This window comes from Semicossyphus pulcher, unplaced genomic scaffold (genome assembly GCF_022749685.1).
Source record: "Semicossyphus pulcher isolate SPU_LCO1_2020_fin unplaced genomic scaffold, fSemPul1.0.p SCAF_7, whole genome shotgun sequence".
Lineage (NCBI taxonomy): Eukaryota > Metazoa > Chordata > Actinopteri > Labriformes > Labridae > Semicossyphus > Semicossyphus pulcher.
Window position 1 is genome coordinate 5,431,031 of NW_027211748.1, and position 16,231 is coordinate 5,447,261.

The 16,231-nt window shown below is 39.8% G+C and overlaps 1 protein-coding gene across 2 annotated transcripts in view; it reads left to right on the forward strand.

Moving 5' to 3' along the window:
• The window catches only part of slc1a7a (solute carrier family 1 member 7a), a 47,781-nt gene that overhangs the window by 10,057 nt on the left and 21,493 nt on the right, over nucleotides 1–16,231 (forward strand). For both annotated transcript variants that reach the window (XM_069684464.1, XM_069684465.1), the window contains exon 2: nucleotides 584–663. In XM_069684464.1, the coding sequence (XP_069540565.1) occupies nucleotides 584–663 (80 nt within the window). The remainder of the gene's footprint in view (nucleotides 1–583; nucleotides 664–16,231) is intronic.

Genomic DNA, 16,231 nt, shown 5'->3' on the forward strand with positions numbered 1-16,231 from the left:
CCACCGCACAGTGTGTTTCCTGTTTGTTGAGTTCCTGTCAGAGTTTTGGTTACAGCCTGCAGGGCAGCAACAGCCTCCTTTTTATAGTACATTTATTTTTATTTTCTACAAGTTACAAAAGCTTGTAGAGGTCTGAGTTTGACATATGTGTCGTATTTTTGGTTTATTGCTATATTATTAAGATAATATGAACCTAATCTTTTAAAGACATTTAAAAAAAAACAGTTGACAATCTGGGAAGGACGTGTATACGTTTTTTTGTAGAGAGTTGGATGAGAACATATTGATACCTCTTGTATTCTTGTGTACATGCAAAGTGTGGAATGTGGAAGAATTAACCTTTGGAGACAGTTTCCACTTCAGTTCAGTCAATCCCCCCCAAAAATTGGTGTCTAATAATGTTAACTTGTACAGTATGTTGGCACAGTAATTGGTTGGCAACTCCACAGATGTAGCTAATACAAACAAAAACCATGGAAGCCATCAAAGTGAGAAAAAATTCTTGCATCACCTTTTTTTTTTGCATTTTGTAACGCTGTTAAAAATGTGTTATTAACAGTTTGTCTTTCTCTGCTATTCACAGGAAGTGAAGTACTTCCAGTTTCCTGGAGAGCTGCTAATGAGGATGTTGAAAATGCTCATTTTGCCCCTCGTCGTATCCAGGTGAGTGACGCACAGCTCCACACACACACACACACACACACACACACACACACACACACACACACACACATTACACATACACACACTCAAACTGTGTGCACCGTGTGAGTGCCAAATGCCAAACTTGAGTTGTATAATTATTTGGGTGCATTATGATTATCAGGGCAGGAATGCTCTTGAATAAAAGGTCAGGTTTTAATAAAAAAATTAAGAGCTCCACAAAAGACAAAAAACACTTTCACTATATTTCTTATCTCTGTCACCAGTCGAGTCAATGTCCTCTAGTTTTTGAGAATTGTTTCGTCCAAGTGCTGAAATGAATAGAACTGAGAAAACTCAATTTTAGTGAGCTGTTAAGTGGAGATACCTGCAGTCAGTGGGGTTCTGCAGTTTCCTTCCTCCATCATCATACATATAAAATGAGGTCTGTTGCCTGCTGCATCAGAGTCCTCTGCAGACAGCACTCTGGTACCAGTTGGCAGTGCATGGTTGATATGACTTTAAAAACTTTTTCTGGAAATTTGAAAGATAAAATTTGTCCAGCCTGTGAGCTATTTAATTGTTCTTCTGAGAAAAATTGCGACTGCATCTGATTAAGGTGTTTGAATTTACTTTGAAGTGGCTTCAGAGAATTTGTTATAAATATTTATGCTTAATTGTGAAGAGGGTTCACAGCAAGAATTAATTAAAAGAAGAAAATACTTATACTTATACTTATTGTGTATGTGCTCATTAGTGTCTGTGAATTGGTTGATGTACTGACAAAGACAAGTCGCTCATTATGTGATGGTGTTTTCTACTTAGAATCTGTGTGAATCTTTGTTGGTTGTCATTGCAGCATCATGCATATTTGGTTTTGAATAACATTCCCTTTTTTTGCACATAACCCCCGAACAAATCAGCTGTCCTCAATGACAACCTGTTCATTTGTGTATGTGAGTACTGGTAAACAGGAAATGACATGAGCACCTGTTGAAGTGACAGCAGGAGAGATTTTTTCAATATGATTGTCATTTTGAATAAGAAATTCTCATCTTAAGACTGGTCAAAGATTAAAGTTAGACGATATGTTCCATAAACCTACTATCAGGCAGCAGTGACTTAAGGTTCAATCTTCTAAATGCTTCTATAAGCTGTGTCCCAATGGAGGGGCTGCATCCCATGAAGGACGTATTTGAGGGCCGATTGCGTCACAGCGGAGTTCTGAAGGCAGTTTGAAGGCTCCTTCAGATGCAACTGACAGATGCGTCCTCCTGGCCCAAGTATCCAGAGATTAATTGCGTGCCAATTCAAACTAAATGGCGGACTCTCATATGGGCGAGGAATACACTTTTAAATGTAAAAGTGTTTGGTTTCAACTATTTTTAATATTAGGTTACATGACGTTAGTTATGTTAGCTAGTTACCTGTTGCTAGGCGACAAGGGCGTTGCCATGAACGGCACTAAGTGACACAAGTCGCAAACATTAAATCCTTTGTAGACCAGACCGTCTCGTTTCAGTTCAGCCCTAGTGAATGACTCATCCTTCGTAGACTGCGTCCTTCAAAGGATGCAGCCCCCGAATCGAGACGCAGCTACAGATGGAGTGATCAGTGACCTGCCACAGTGGTGAGCAAACAATTCAGACCTGCAGGTTAAGACAGCAAACTTCACAAATGCATGCTGGGCAACTGAAGGAGCCGTTCTGTTCATACAGAATACATACCTAAATATTCATGAACTAAAAATCTTAGTTGGCCATATAGATACTTAATTGCCTTTGCACCTACCTTTGACTTAGAGCCACAAGTTCAGGCTACTCCCATTAGAAAGGAATTCTGGGAAATGTAGGAAAATACTGTTAAAACAAAAGAAATGGCAAGGCGAGGTATCTGTGAAGCACCTTTCAATGTTGTGGGAATTCAAAGTGCTTTACATTAGACATAAAAGAAAGAAGAAAAAACGAAACAATACAAAACTCTCAGTGAGGAACTGGTCTTTTTGAATAGGAGATACAAATAAGTTCAACTTAAATAGGATTTACAATGCACATCACTGCAGAGAGGGATTTAAATGAGCACTCCCAAATTGAATTTTAATAAGAGGCTGTGGCCAACAGAAAAGTTTAAACCTCAATTTAAAACTACCGAAAGTTGAAGCAGAGCTTAGGTCCTCCTGGGAGTCTATTCCAGTTGTAAATAATAATACCTAGCAGCCTGGGTGAAATGATAACATTCAGATCACGTCTCTGAGCATTTCCCCGTTGATGAAAAAAATCTCACAGTTCTTCTTGTGTAAATGTAAAATTACACTTCTATACAGTCTGGTGTTTTTGTATGCACAGTCGATGTGATTTGCTCCTCTGGCTGTGCACGTCTGCAGGGTGATTGATTTAGATGAAAAGTACAACCAGTATGAGATTTTTACTGCATCCCAATGACCTTTAATATCATCCAAATCAAAGAGCGATGTTTTATATTAAAGTAAACCTGATGCCCTTATTTAGCTTTGGATGCAGTTTTAGACGCACACAGCCTGCCAGATTCTCCAGTTCGTCTATTTTAGGCCCAAAGCTCTTAGTAGCCTGCCCGAGGTCAGTGATGTCCAACACAGAAAAAAACTCCCAAAACAAATCATGCAAACGCACCGGTTACATGCAGGGCGCTTTGTGCAATAAGCTACTTACAATCTATGCAACAGCAAAGACTGGATGAGAAGTTAATCCCCCCTCCCACACTCGTTCTCTTTCTGTCTGTCGCTCTGCTTCTGCCTCTCTGCACTTCTGTCTCCTGTTTCTGTCTCTTTTTCTCTCTTTATTTGTGTTATCTAAACTCAAGACCACTAAGAGCATGTGTTTTATTTATGCTATCTTATGGTCCACTTCCCCAGTTCCACAGATCCAGAGCGGATCACTTCAGTGCATGTTTTCCTGCCAAACGTGTATGTGAGGTGAAGACACGTTAATTACAACTAATCTGACACAGTGCATGCAGGCAGGAGGCCAAACTCAGCACACACACCACCTCAACACACAGGAATGTAAAAGCAATCAGGGCAAACGTTTAACACTTTATGCATGTGCTCAGGCTGCTGGAGCTCCTGTTGAGTGTGCAGCACATACAATGATCCTGGTGCCTGCGTCTGGATGGAGGCAATAATGGATACTGAAAGTTGAAGGCATTGCTTGTTACCTCACAGCTGTTGTGTTCGGACTAATAACTCTCCACCTGCTCCTGTCTTTTCTGAGATAATTTGCAGCACATCTGCATATCTGGACAGAAACAGTCTTTGTTGGAAATGTAGCTGTGTTGTATCTGTCTTTCTCTCCTGCCCTGTCCTCTGACGACATCAGCTTGTATCTAGATTGGGATGCACAGACCGGCTGGTCGACATGGTGCATGGTACAGCAGGGCTTATCTAGGGGTGAATATCCGCAGCAGTCCTATAGCCTGCCTGTCCCCATTTTTTCCCTCCCAGCGCCATCTGCGCTCCAGCCAAAGCGGAAACCAGATTATCCCATGGACGCGTCATGCAGAATCAATGGCCACTCCACTTACTGCCTCCTTATGTTCCATGTGTCTTTTATATTTGGGATTTTAATTGAAGTGCTGAATTCAATGGAAATACATTAAAGTTATAACATATATGTTTATGTTATTTTTTGTTTGTTCTAGTAAAAGGCAGCCATGGCATTTTAATAAAGCTGTTATTTATCAGGTGGAGGCTGTTATTTATCAATGCTTGGGCTGAGAGCTAAAGGTCAAAGGTGAAGAGCAGTTTAATGATATAGTGCATCCACTCAAACATATGGCTGATCCAAACCCTCTTCAGAGTGCAGATAACCGCATCTGCCATTGTGTGAAAGATGCCCTTGAATATGGTGAATAATATCATCTTAAAAGGGGAGAAATGATTTGTACATCTCGAATGTTTACGTAAACGTGAACAATTTCATTCTTCTCGCCACAGCACGTGTTTCACTCAGACTGGACACCCTGTTCTGCTTTAAATATCACCCCTGCTGTTTTAGATTTCAGATAAGCACATATGTAACAACCAATATTTCCACTCGCCATTAGATTTGTCTCTGTTTGCTCTAATTTTCTGTTCAAATGCGAAGCCTGAATTATCAAGCAAACAATTATGCGAGCAGCCAGATAATTCCCTGTGAGTGTTTCTTGGACTAAAAGAACATGACGGAAGATAGGGATAAAATGAGCTTGTGTAATTTTCTTGAGACAGCACTAATGTACCAGTGAATAGCATGTTAAGGAGCCTGATAATAGCCTAACTGCAAATTGAAGTCATTTACCCTTTTTTACTTAAAGTCAGGGTGTTCTTAGAGAGGCCGGGCACCAGCCATGTGCTCATTAAGTCACACTGTGGTGTTAAGCTAAGAGGCTGTGGAAATGCAGCCATGATGCGAGTAGAATTCAGATTAATTCAGCCTAATTTGTAATTCTGGCTGTTGTGCAAGATGACCTGACTTTGTGTTAGATTATTAAATTATAAAGATACTGTGCCGAGTAACAATGACTTATCATTAGCAGCAGTAAAACCAGTGACATCAAGTAATTAATGTCTCCAATTCATTAAACAAATACATCTCATTTGACACTGTACCAAAGTCAGATTTGGCTGTTTAACAAACTTTCAACAGTTTTACACCAAACAACTACCCTACTTGCTTCACCGGTAAGATGCATGTTTATAACAAATGATCAATAAACCTTGACTGTCAGCCGGACAAACCCGACTACTTTCTTAGTTTGAGTCATGTCACCGTCGTTATTTAGCTGGATTTGAGTTTTAGCTAGCTAGTGAGCCTAAGTTAGCAGTAGTGTGGCTCAGAGCCCCTGCAACCCCGCCACAGAGTGTTGGAGAGACACTGATTTTTTACGTGAAACTGCTTTATTCAGTCGTTTAGCCGTATTGATGACCGAGTCCATTCGTTTTTAAGAGGTTTTCAGATAATTCAGCTCATGTTAAAAACCTTTGAAACAAATACTGCAGGAACGCTAACATAAATACAAGCCTAGCAAAAATAAACAAGCTAGCAGAGGCTTAGCTCGCCCCTGACGCCTGTATCCCCTGAAGAGGGACTCTTCATATTGAGTGTTTCTATTACCAAGTCTTTTTTTCATCACATCTCAACATTGTCATTTAACTGTATTTGAGTTGTAGCTAGCTAGTGAGCCTAAGTTAGCAGTAGCACAGCTCGCAGCCCCTGAAAACCCATCATAGAGCAGTGGAAAGACATCGATTTTTTTTACGTGAAACTGCTTTATTCAGTGATTGTACCGTGTTATTTAGCTGGTCCATTAGTTTTTGAGAGGAGGAGACCCTTTTCAGGTAATTTGGCTCCCATTCAAATCTTGGGAACAATTAAAACTGCAGAAACCCCAACCTGAATACAAGCCTAGCATGAATAAATAAGCTAGCATACACTCCTGTGTCCCCTGAAGAGTGACTCAGATTTTTTACATGAATCTGCTATATTCAGAGTTTTTACCTGTTTTTCTTACCAGGTCTTTTTGACAAGTCATTTCAACATCGTCATTGAAGTTATTTGAGTTGTAGCTAGCTAGTGAGCAGTAGCGTGGCTTGCAGCCCCTGAAGCCCCATCAAAGAGCATTGGAAATACAGATATTTAAAGAGAAACTGCTTTATTCATTGATTTTACTGTGTTATTTAGCTGGTTAGTTTTTGAGAGGAGGAGAACGTTTTCAGGTTATTTGGCTCCCGTTAAAAACCTTGGGGACAATTAAAACTGCTGAAACCTTAACCTGAATACAAGCCTATAGCATGAATAAACTAGCATACACTCCTGTGTCCCCTGAAGAGTACATGAGTCTGCTTTATTCAGAGTGTTTACCTCTTTTTATTACCAGGTCTTTTTGTTTCAGAGGAGAGAAGTCTGCCGATCAGTCAGCTCTCAGGAAAAGCTTGTGAACAATGAAAATTGAAGCACTATTGAGAGAATTGTTGTATATAGTTTAGCGTCTGTCATGATGTTGCTCCTGCATTGCTAAGTGTACTTGATAGCTAAAAATACCAAAAGTTGTTTGCTATAAAACCGAAAGTTCAGAGATTCAACAGACAAAATGCTAGTCAAGTCAGGGTCTTTTTGACTGCTAATTTGAATTGTCAAATCAGCCCTGGCTCAAACACTATCGAGCCATCCCTCGTACCAAAGAGCTAAAATCCAAAGTAGAGGTAGCCTTCTTTTGTCTAATTACAAAATGCTCCAAAACAGAGACATGGTCACGAAAGTTAATGGGAATGGTAGCTAATGAGCTCAGTCTGAGAGTTTTACCTTCCTTCTTTAGCGACATTTTACTGAGACAAATGTCAGTGAGAGTAAAAAGAACCACACAAAGAAACGTGGAGCTCTTTTACAGCTCTTTGTGGTTTCTGACAAATGAATTATAAAGTAAACTAATCTAATAGTGTGAATAGGGAAAAGAGGAGGACAGATTTCTGACTACCTTGTGGTTTGAAAAGTAGGGAACACATTTTAAAAACCACAAAACATGTTGGCTGTGTTTTATTTAATTCACAAGCTCTTTTATGTTGGGCTTGCTTCTAAATTAATAATGTTCTGTTTTTCTGCCCTTTCCGTGACATGGAAACCTGGCATCTGACTGTTCTCCATGTTATTGGTCAGCTCAGCAGGTCAGGCAGCAGAGCTAGATGAACAAGAGGTTTATAATGAATTGGTTTTCTTAATCTGGACATACAGAGAGAGACAGATAAACACACAGCAGTGCACAGCAGGGCAGAGAGGATTTCCTATGATGGCCATAAAACTACAAGAACCCAAACCAGGAGCATACTTTTCTTCACTTTGACGTGTCCTGTTTCCTCACATCTCCACAAGACTGGATAAATAAGCATCTAAAAACACACGCTATAACACTCTGACCTTCATTTGAACTTCATATTCACAGACTGTGATTTGTATTGACTTTCTTCTAGTGACTGGTATGGGGTTCTTGTCAGCAGGGTGTCAAGCATGTCATTGAGAGCTGTTGGTAAATGATGATGATTAGCCACTGTGCTGATTTAACTGATTATTGACACAAACTGACATGTACCTGATTGCTCAGAAGAGCCATACGTCCACAAACAAATCGAACATGTTAATGCTCAGTGAAGCAATGGGTTTATTAGCACCTCTTCTTAGTATGGTTTTAAGTTATGGTCTGGCAAGGAATTGATTCAAAAAGGCCTTGAGGGAGAAGTTCTGCTTCAGAAAAGGGTAGACGAGTTATTACCAAGTCGATGTGTCCACCACAGTGGTTAATTTTTGGATGCTGTTTGTCAGTAGGATGACGGAAAAGCTACTGGCCTGGTTTTCATGAACTTTGTGGAGAAGTTAAGCATTGGGCAAGGAAGAGTTCAATAAATTTTTAGCCAGTCTGACTCACGAACAAGCATTAATACCGTATCAGACTCACAGACAAGCACTCACGATTTTCCGACTCTTCAACAGCTCAAAACTTATTCTGTTTGAACAATTTTTCATAACTTTTTTTGTAACAAGCTGCCAATCAGGTGCTCTTTTAGTTCAGTGTCGTAGCAAGTTCATGGATATCTCCTGGAATCCTGATATTTAGCTTTCATGTTAATGCTCAGTGAGGTAACAGGGTTTAAGGGATCGATTTGAAGAGGCCTTGAAGTCTGAGCTCCTCTTAGAAAAAGTGAAGACAAACTTTTACCAAGTCAATATATTTTATTACCTCCACCCAGGTTAGGTATTCTGTGCTGTTTTTCAGCAGGGTTACAACAAAAATACTCGCCAGACTTTCATGGAGTTAAAATCAGTGGCACCGGCAAGATTCAATTTCATAGAACGCACAAGAACCACGTGTAGGACACCTTAAACGTCTAGGTCCCCACACACACACACATACATGATCTACTCAGTAAGTGAGCGAGCAAGAAAGAGAAAGATTGATTCATGTCTTTCTTTGCACTAAAGCTACCTTTACAACACATAACTTGGATTAACCAAACGTAGCCAGCCAACTTCATAAACAGCCAGCGAAATACTGGGAGCAATATACTGTCTTATTATACAGCCTCACATCAAAGATATTCCAGAGGAACGCAAAGTAAATGTTGGTATTAAGCCGGCAATTAATTTCATCATTTGGCAACATCAATATGCAGCCGCAGGACAAAACATGTCCGCCACAATAAACAATCAAAAAGCCAGATGAGAAAATAAAATGAAACAGCATTCCTACCCATGACAAGTTAATTGGGCCAGTCCCTGTTCAATCAAACTCTTATAGGACGGTGTCCAAATCTATTCCAATACCCTGATAGATGTTCATCTGCGCGGCCTAGTTGCCTAGTTACGGTACACCAATCAAATGCCATCAAATGTATTTGCTTCATTACGTTGGTGAATGGACAGAGCCAAAGATTGCAACTCATAAACAGAAGAGAGGAAAGAAAGGAAAAAGAATAACAGACAGGATCTTCTGTTGTCACAGTTTGATGTTTATAGAAAAAATTATAATAAAATGTATGCAGAGTGCACTCCTGGTTAAAATCAGCCCAGTAAACTTGTTGGAATGGAGCAGCATTGGCCAAGGCAAAGCCCATTTGATTTTAGTCCACACATACTCACAACAATCAACCCCGTATCAGACTCATGAACTAGCAATCAACAGCAGATATTTCTGTATCCAACTCAGTAACAAGCAATAAATAGCAAATTAAAACAGTCCAACTCCAGAAGAAGCAATTATTAGCTTCTACACCTTCCAAACAAGCAATCAATAGTGTATCGAACTCATCCAAAGCGAATTCAACACAAGAACAATCAAAACATAGTATATTCAACTCACGAATAAGTAATCAAAAGCATACCCGGTGAATCTGACTCATGAACGAGTCAGATATGCTACTGCTAACAAGAGGCCTTGCTAGCCGACTCACGAACAAGCTAAAGATTGCGTATCTGACTCATGAACAATTGAACAAAACTCACGAACATGTCAGACACGTTAGTGAGCAAGATGTCGTATTAGCCAACTTACAAACAAGCAATTAACAGTGTATCTGACTCACTGACAAGTCAGATATGCTATTGCTAACAAGAGGCTTTTTAGCAGCTCATGAACAAGCTAAAGATTGCGTATCTGACTCACGAACAACTGAACAGAACTCACGAACATTTCAGATACGCTGTTGAGCAAAATGCTTTCTTAACCAAATTAAAAAACAAGCAATAGGTAAAGTATCTGACTCACGGACAAGCAATCAACAGCATATCTGACTAACAAGAAAAAACCTTATCTAATTCATGAACAAGCAAACAAAAGTGTATCTGACTCATGAACAAGTTAGCAAGTATGCTATAGAGCAAGATGCTTTATTAGCCAACTAATGAACAAGCAAACATTATATCTGACTCACATACAACTGAACAAAAGCGTATTCAACTCAAGCAATCAACAGCATATCCAATGAATAAATACAAGCAATTAAAAGCGTTTCCAATTCTAAAACAAGCAATTGTATCTGACTCAAGAACACGTAAAATGTTTTTCTGTTTGAAAAGCTGTAACGTTCATGATGTTATTTTACTCTAGACATGTGTTATTTGTACATTTTATTATTTTTGTCTGCTTTTCACAAATTCTGGACGATGACGCTCCAGCTAGCACAACCATATTTTGATATACGTCCTACATTTGCACAGGTTTTTGTGCAGTTTTGGAAGTGTTAGTTAGTGCATGCCATATTGGAATTAATGTAAAGCTGAACTATTGGCCTTGGCCGAGGTCAGCACTCTCTAAATGATCTTAGTTTATAATCTATTAAATGTTATGGCAGGTTTATCTGCTGGATTCCTCTTTTCTGTTTGAATATAAGTAGTCATTGTTAGTGATCAGAGCAGTTCTGAGCTTCTTGTGTGAAACTCTCTTTTTAGGGCATTTAGTTAAATTATACAGCTGTTGTTAGAGTGTGACATCCACAGACCTTATGTCAACTGGAACATCAAACATAGACGCTGCCATGAAGCAGAACATGGATGTGGTCTGCTGGGTAACAGAGGAAGGCCACAGTGTCACTGCCACATGGTCCTCATAGATAACCCCTCTCCAAGGAGCCTCGGCCTTCTTTTTTTTCATCTGCACCAAGGATTACTGTAATGCTCTTGCCCAGCGAAGGTGCAGCAGGGAGGACTGTAAGCCCCATATGGTCCAAAAATCTTGCAGATCTGCTGTACGTGTGGTCGAAACCTCACAATCGAGGCAGCTTCACATGGCAGGCGAAGCAGTGTAATCCCACCTTAAGTCAGATATCAGAGAGAGGACACAACGCTCAGAGGAGATACTCCGTGTTCAGTTTACTCTGTAAAGCAGCCTTTGGTCCCATGAAAGGCTCTATATAGGTCTATGTTATTATTATTATTAATATTATTGTTCATTCTTCCTCTCAATAACAAGCAGAGAAGCAACAGCTGAAGTGGACTAAAGAATTTGTTCAGTATTTGTTCCTCATCAAAAAAATAAGAAAATAGAGCATAGGCGTACGAAAGGGTCCAAGGTTGATTAAACAGAAAAGACAGATATTATTAATGGAGGCTCCTCTTTTATTTTCAATTTCCTCCACATGCCCTAACATTAATGAGGGATCACAAGTAGACATGGCAATTTTAAGGCTGCCATAATCAATTTATGAGTTATTTACAAGTGATTACAATATTCTGTGTGTGTGTGTGTGTGTGTGTGTGTGTGTGTGTGTGTGTGTGCTTGTGTGTGAAAGGGGGATGCTTGTAGTGACTTAATCAACAACGTCACAGCTTCTATCTCACTTCTCTGATAGTGTTATTTTTTGTGTTTACTATAGACTGTGTAAAAGAAGTGGACTTCGCCACCATCACGTGACTGATTGTAATGTCCACCGTGGTTTAAAGCCTTGAGTTTGGCACTTGGGCCGTCGCCATCTTGGTTTATTGGAACGAGAAGTGGCCATGATTGCCACGTTCCTTTTCTAATTTCTTTTTGCAACCAGTGCAGCCAGCGCTGTCATCTGCTGCTGCTAAGTGGCAAAAAAATATATTTAATAACCTGGTTTTTAATTACAGTGTTCATGCATCTCTGCATGCTCTCCACCAGTCTGTCACAGAGTTGTTGGGTGACGTTAGGCCGCTCTTTGTTCGATGGGTGGTGACCATCCATCTTCCTCTTGATCGCATTCAGGAGGTTTTCAGTGGGTTCAGATCTGGATTGGGCTGACAGTGACATGAAGAGAGAAATGCTGATTTAAGGAACATTTGGAGTGGTACTCCAGAGTTATAAACATGTATTTATTTCATGTTTATTTGTATAGGAGAAGTCGAAAGTGAACACACACCACACCACAGTGTGTGGAATTTCACCATGTTACAAGGTCTTTTTGCACCTACCCACCTTTCTACATTATATTAGATATGATTACTCTGGAAAATAGGCAGGAGGTGTTATGGGTTGACTCTGTTTGCACATCAGTTTTTAATACAGTATATTGTCACATATTTTACCCTTCCTGCCTGGTTGTCAGTTTGTACGATCACATGCTTTCATCGTGTGGATGTGATTAACAGAAAATACTCTTCAGTGTTTTTTTCTATTTATACCTTTGATTATCACTCACAGAGGAATAAATGACATTACCAGGAGTACCAGGAGCATGTACCCAATGTAGCGGTGACATGAGACAGATTTAAATAGTTTCCCCTGAGACTAAAGAAACGGATCAGTTGTCATTAAAATGGACTATGACGGAATTGTATATCTGAATGGTGCTTTCCTTATATTTCTGTAATCAGTTCTGTGACTGCTGCCTCCTCAAGGGACAGAGTGTACAACAGTAACTCAAGATAAGGCAGGAATGATGGACAGATCCCATCAAAAAGACTTTTCACTGAGACATTAATATCAGATTTAAATGCACAGAGAAAGGAGGAGGAGGCTGTGAGGTAAATCCCTTCAATAGCAAATGTAATTCTTTCCCTTTTTCATCTCCTGGCTGCAGCTTCTGGTTTTCCAAAGAACTGCAGGGAAAAACACTCCTGTCAACTCCGCAGTCTGCACCAAACATCTGGACGTACAATGCAGCCTGTCTGTCGTTTCCCAGAAGATTGATGTTTTGTTGTGTCGTCCTCAGTTTGACTATCTACTTATGACGTTCTTACTTTTCTGCTAGAGGTCAGCTAATCCCTGACCGGCACTGGGCAAGCCCCTTATTTATCACTTCTGCAGCTGCACTTGTTGTCCGATATACACTGTCGGGTGGGGTGGGGTGGGGGAGCATGGTTTATTCACACAAGCTGTGTTTCTCCGGGCATTGTAATTCTAATCACATCTCAACAAGCAACAAACAAACAAAGATGTAGAAGCTTTTCTAGTAAATAGACTAGAACAACATGGAATCATTTTAATATGTGCTGCTGTGTGTAATACCTGTGATGTAAATCTGGATCTTTATGGTTGACCACAGCTCCACTAATCAATTTCAAGTAGAAAGTAGTTGAAAATCAGGAAGGAATATTTTAGTGAAATTGATGCTTTCATGGCCTCTTCAGGCAAGAAAACGATTTTTTCCAGAGGGTTGAGCTCCACTCAAGCTGAGAAGGTAAAGCCTGATGACAATAAACACATAGCAGGAGGGTGATGTATTTCTTTGAGTGCTTCCATCCAGCAAAGAAGAGCAGCCACAGGAGACTCAGGTTAGATAGCTGCCAGCATGGGGCTGGACCACATTTCCTGTAAGTGGAAGAGAAGCAATCATAGCAGTAGCTGACGGCCTGGTGGTGTAAGATAAGATGTACAGACAACCATACAGATATGAAGTCAGGTTACATGAATCTTTTATTTTAGCTAAATGCATATTAAATTAGTTTACGACACAAGTCTTGTACGTCAACAATAATTATTCTTTAAGTCGAGGTGAAATGAAAAATGTCATTTTAATCCTTTTAGATCACATCCCCGGTAATATTGTGCATCTATTTGACAATATAGGCCAAAAAAAATACAGAAAATCAATTTCTTCAAAATCTGATCATTTTTTCTTCCGGTAAAACTAAATTTCAACCAATCAATCTGTAACATTTAGCCGCAGAGCACCAAGAACGCTCGGTCAGTTAGCTAGCTACTGCGCTGTGGAGAACGTCTGTCTACGCCCACTTCTCAACGATCAAATCAAATCCCTCCAATGATATGTCCCACCTGCACGTCCTGTTTCATTACGTCACGATAGATACTTTCGAAATGCCGTTTCAGCACGACTTTAACATAATCTTACCAGGAATATTTGTCAAATCCATATACGCTCAAAGTTAGCTTGCTTGCACGGAGGCTAAATGTTGACACAGGGGAGCTAGCTTACATAGCTTTGTCAAGAGTTTAAAAAATCGAACTTCTAGCACTTTTCTACATTTTTTTAATTAATACAAAAAATTACGACTTTAAACTGAAAGTTGTATGATCTTAAATGCCCACACTATTTCTGGTCTGGTGCAGTAACTTTCTAGCTTCATGTGTAACGAACACACAGAGAGTTATCTTATCTTCTCAGCTAACTTTCAGCAAGAAATAGCATGCCAGCAAGCAAATTTAGCAACATAGCTAACCGTCCTTTAAAGCAGCATTACTTTGGGAAGAAGATATAACAATTTATTTCTGTTATTAACTCAAAATCCACTAACCTACCATTGTTCAGCACACTCAGGGCTTCAGTGGTCTGGTATGTAGTTGGTTACGGTGGCTAATGCTAGCTATTATGTATGCTAGCAATAAGCTGAGAGTCAGTTTACTCTCTATTTACTATTAAGGGATTTTTAGGTGGAGGACTATATTGTAGCATATTGGCTAAATGAAAAAGCCCTTTTTGCACACTACTCTGCTTTGACAACGACCATTATCCTTTACCCCTGAGGGCTCTCAAGTCCATTATTACCTAGATGATCTATAATTAGAAACCTGTGGCCTAAGTCTTCCCTCCCCTCCAGCTCATTTTATTGTCATGTAACCAGCTTCAGTCAAGGAGCACAGCTTGTACCCTTCATACTGTCATCGATAATGTTATTATCTCAAACAATAAACCAAATGTGTCTTTATTTCTTGTGCAAGTGAGTCAGACGTGAGTCATCTTTGAAGCTCTATTACGCTGCTGCAGTGTAGTGAAAATATTTCATCCTTTGCTTAATTAGAACTTTTTTGTTTTTTAATCAACATACTCATTCTTTTTTTCCCCACGTCTTTAACATCTTTAAGTTGCGTAATTACTCACAGACCGGCTGAAATCGTCCCCTATGTGTGAGAAAAGAGATGCTGGCTCTCTGTCGTAGGCAACATCTCAGAGATAATAACATGGATGGATGTCAGGAAGAGGTTGCACGAAGAGACTCAGCAGACCCATCTCAACTGTTGCCAAGTCAAACCAGATTACACTTCAAAGAGGGAGAAAAATCTTGTCACCCCAGCTCAAGAGACGATGTTAAAACCTCCTCAGTTCCCCCTCTCTTCTCCTTGCTTCACCATCTCCTCCCTGCTGCCGTGCTTTCATTTCAACATCTTGCCACAAATGACATCTGCCTGCGTTTCTTGTGTTGTATGAGCCCTTTTTTTATTCACGGAGGAATGAATATCAGAGCAGGAGGAATATTCAAAGCACCCTATTTGAATGCAAATGACTCTTTTCTTCTTATAATGTTTGTGATTACTGTTGTTTATCTCACGTCCAACCGGGGATGGTTGTGATTCACATTTCAAGTATAAGAAAGGAGCGAGTCACAAAGAGACAAAGAGAGGCAGATTTAGAGGATAATTTCCTCGGGTTTGATGATGCTTTCTTCTCTCTCGGCGTCACAGATCGTCCTTTCGGAGGTGGCAGAGGCAGAGTTTTATATAAAAGCTTTCTCTGGTTTAAGACGTTTTGCTAAGTGTATTCATCGTATCAAAGCTGTACGATCAGTCCTTCAAACGAGGCCTTGATTGAAAGTGTCCTTGTACAAGAAGATATTGTGCGTTATTAGGATAAATGTGAGCATTTGCCTGTTTCTGTAATTATACACTACAACTAAAGCTTTATTCAGTTTGAGTTTAAATAATTTAGTGGTTTGTTATACCTAAAGTGAAAGGCTGATTTTGTTACAAAAAGTTATAGATTCATTCATGTGCAGCTTAGTTCTTCAATTTAGTGAAGCTCACTTCTTTGATTTGAGAGCAAATGAGCACTAAAGAGAAGTAGTCGTTTTTAGGAGTCCTCTGAAAGACATTTGTACCATCTGTTTCTGTGCAAAGCTAACTGAACCTCCAGTCTAGAGTCTAGTCTCTTTAACATACTTGATATCCTGGAAAACAAAGAAAAGTTTTTTTGCATCCACGTGTGTCCGAGCAGCGGTTACTTTAGCAAAGCTATCTGTTGATCTGGAACCATTTCTCAACAAAAGTTGCTCATGTTATCAAGTTGTGATTACGCAGCAGTCAGTGGTACATGAACAACAGAGACACTCTAGTGCTCCAGTGGAGTCTGACATTACAAAGTCTTAAATTCGCTGCCTCGTCTCCTTTCTCTCTC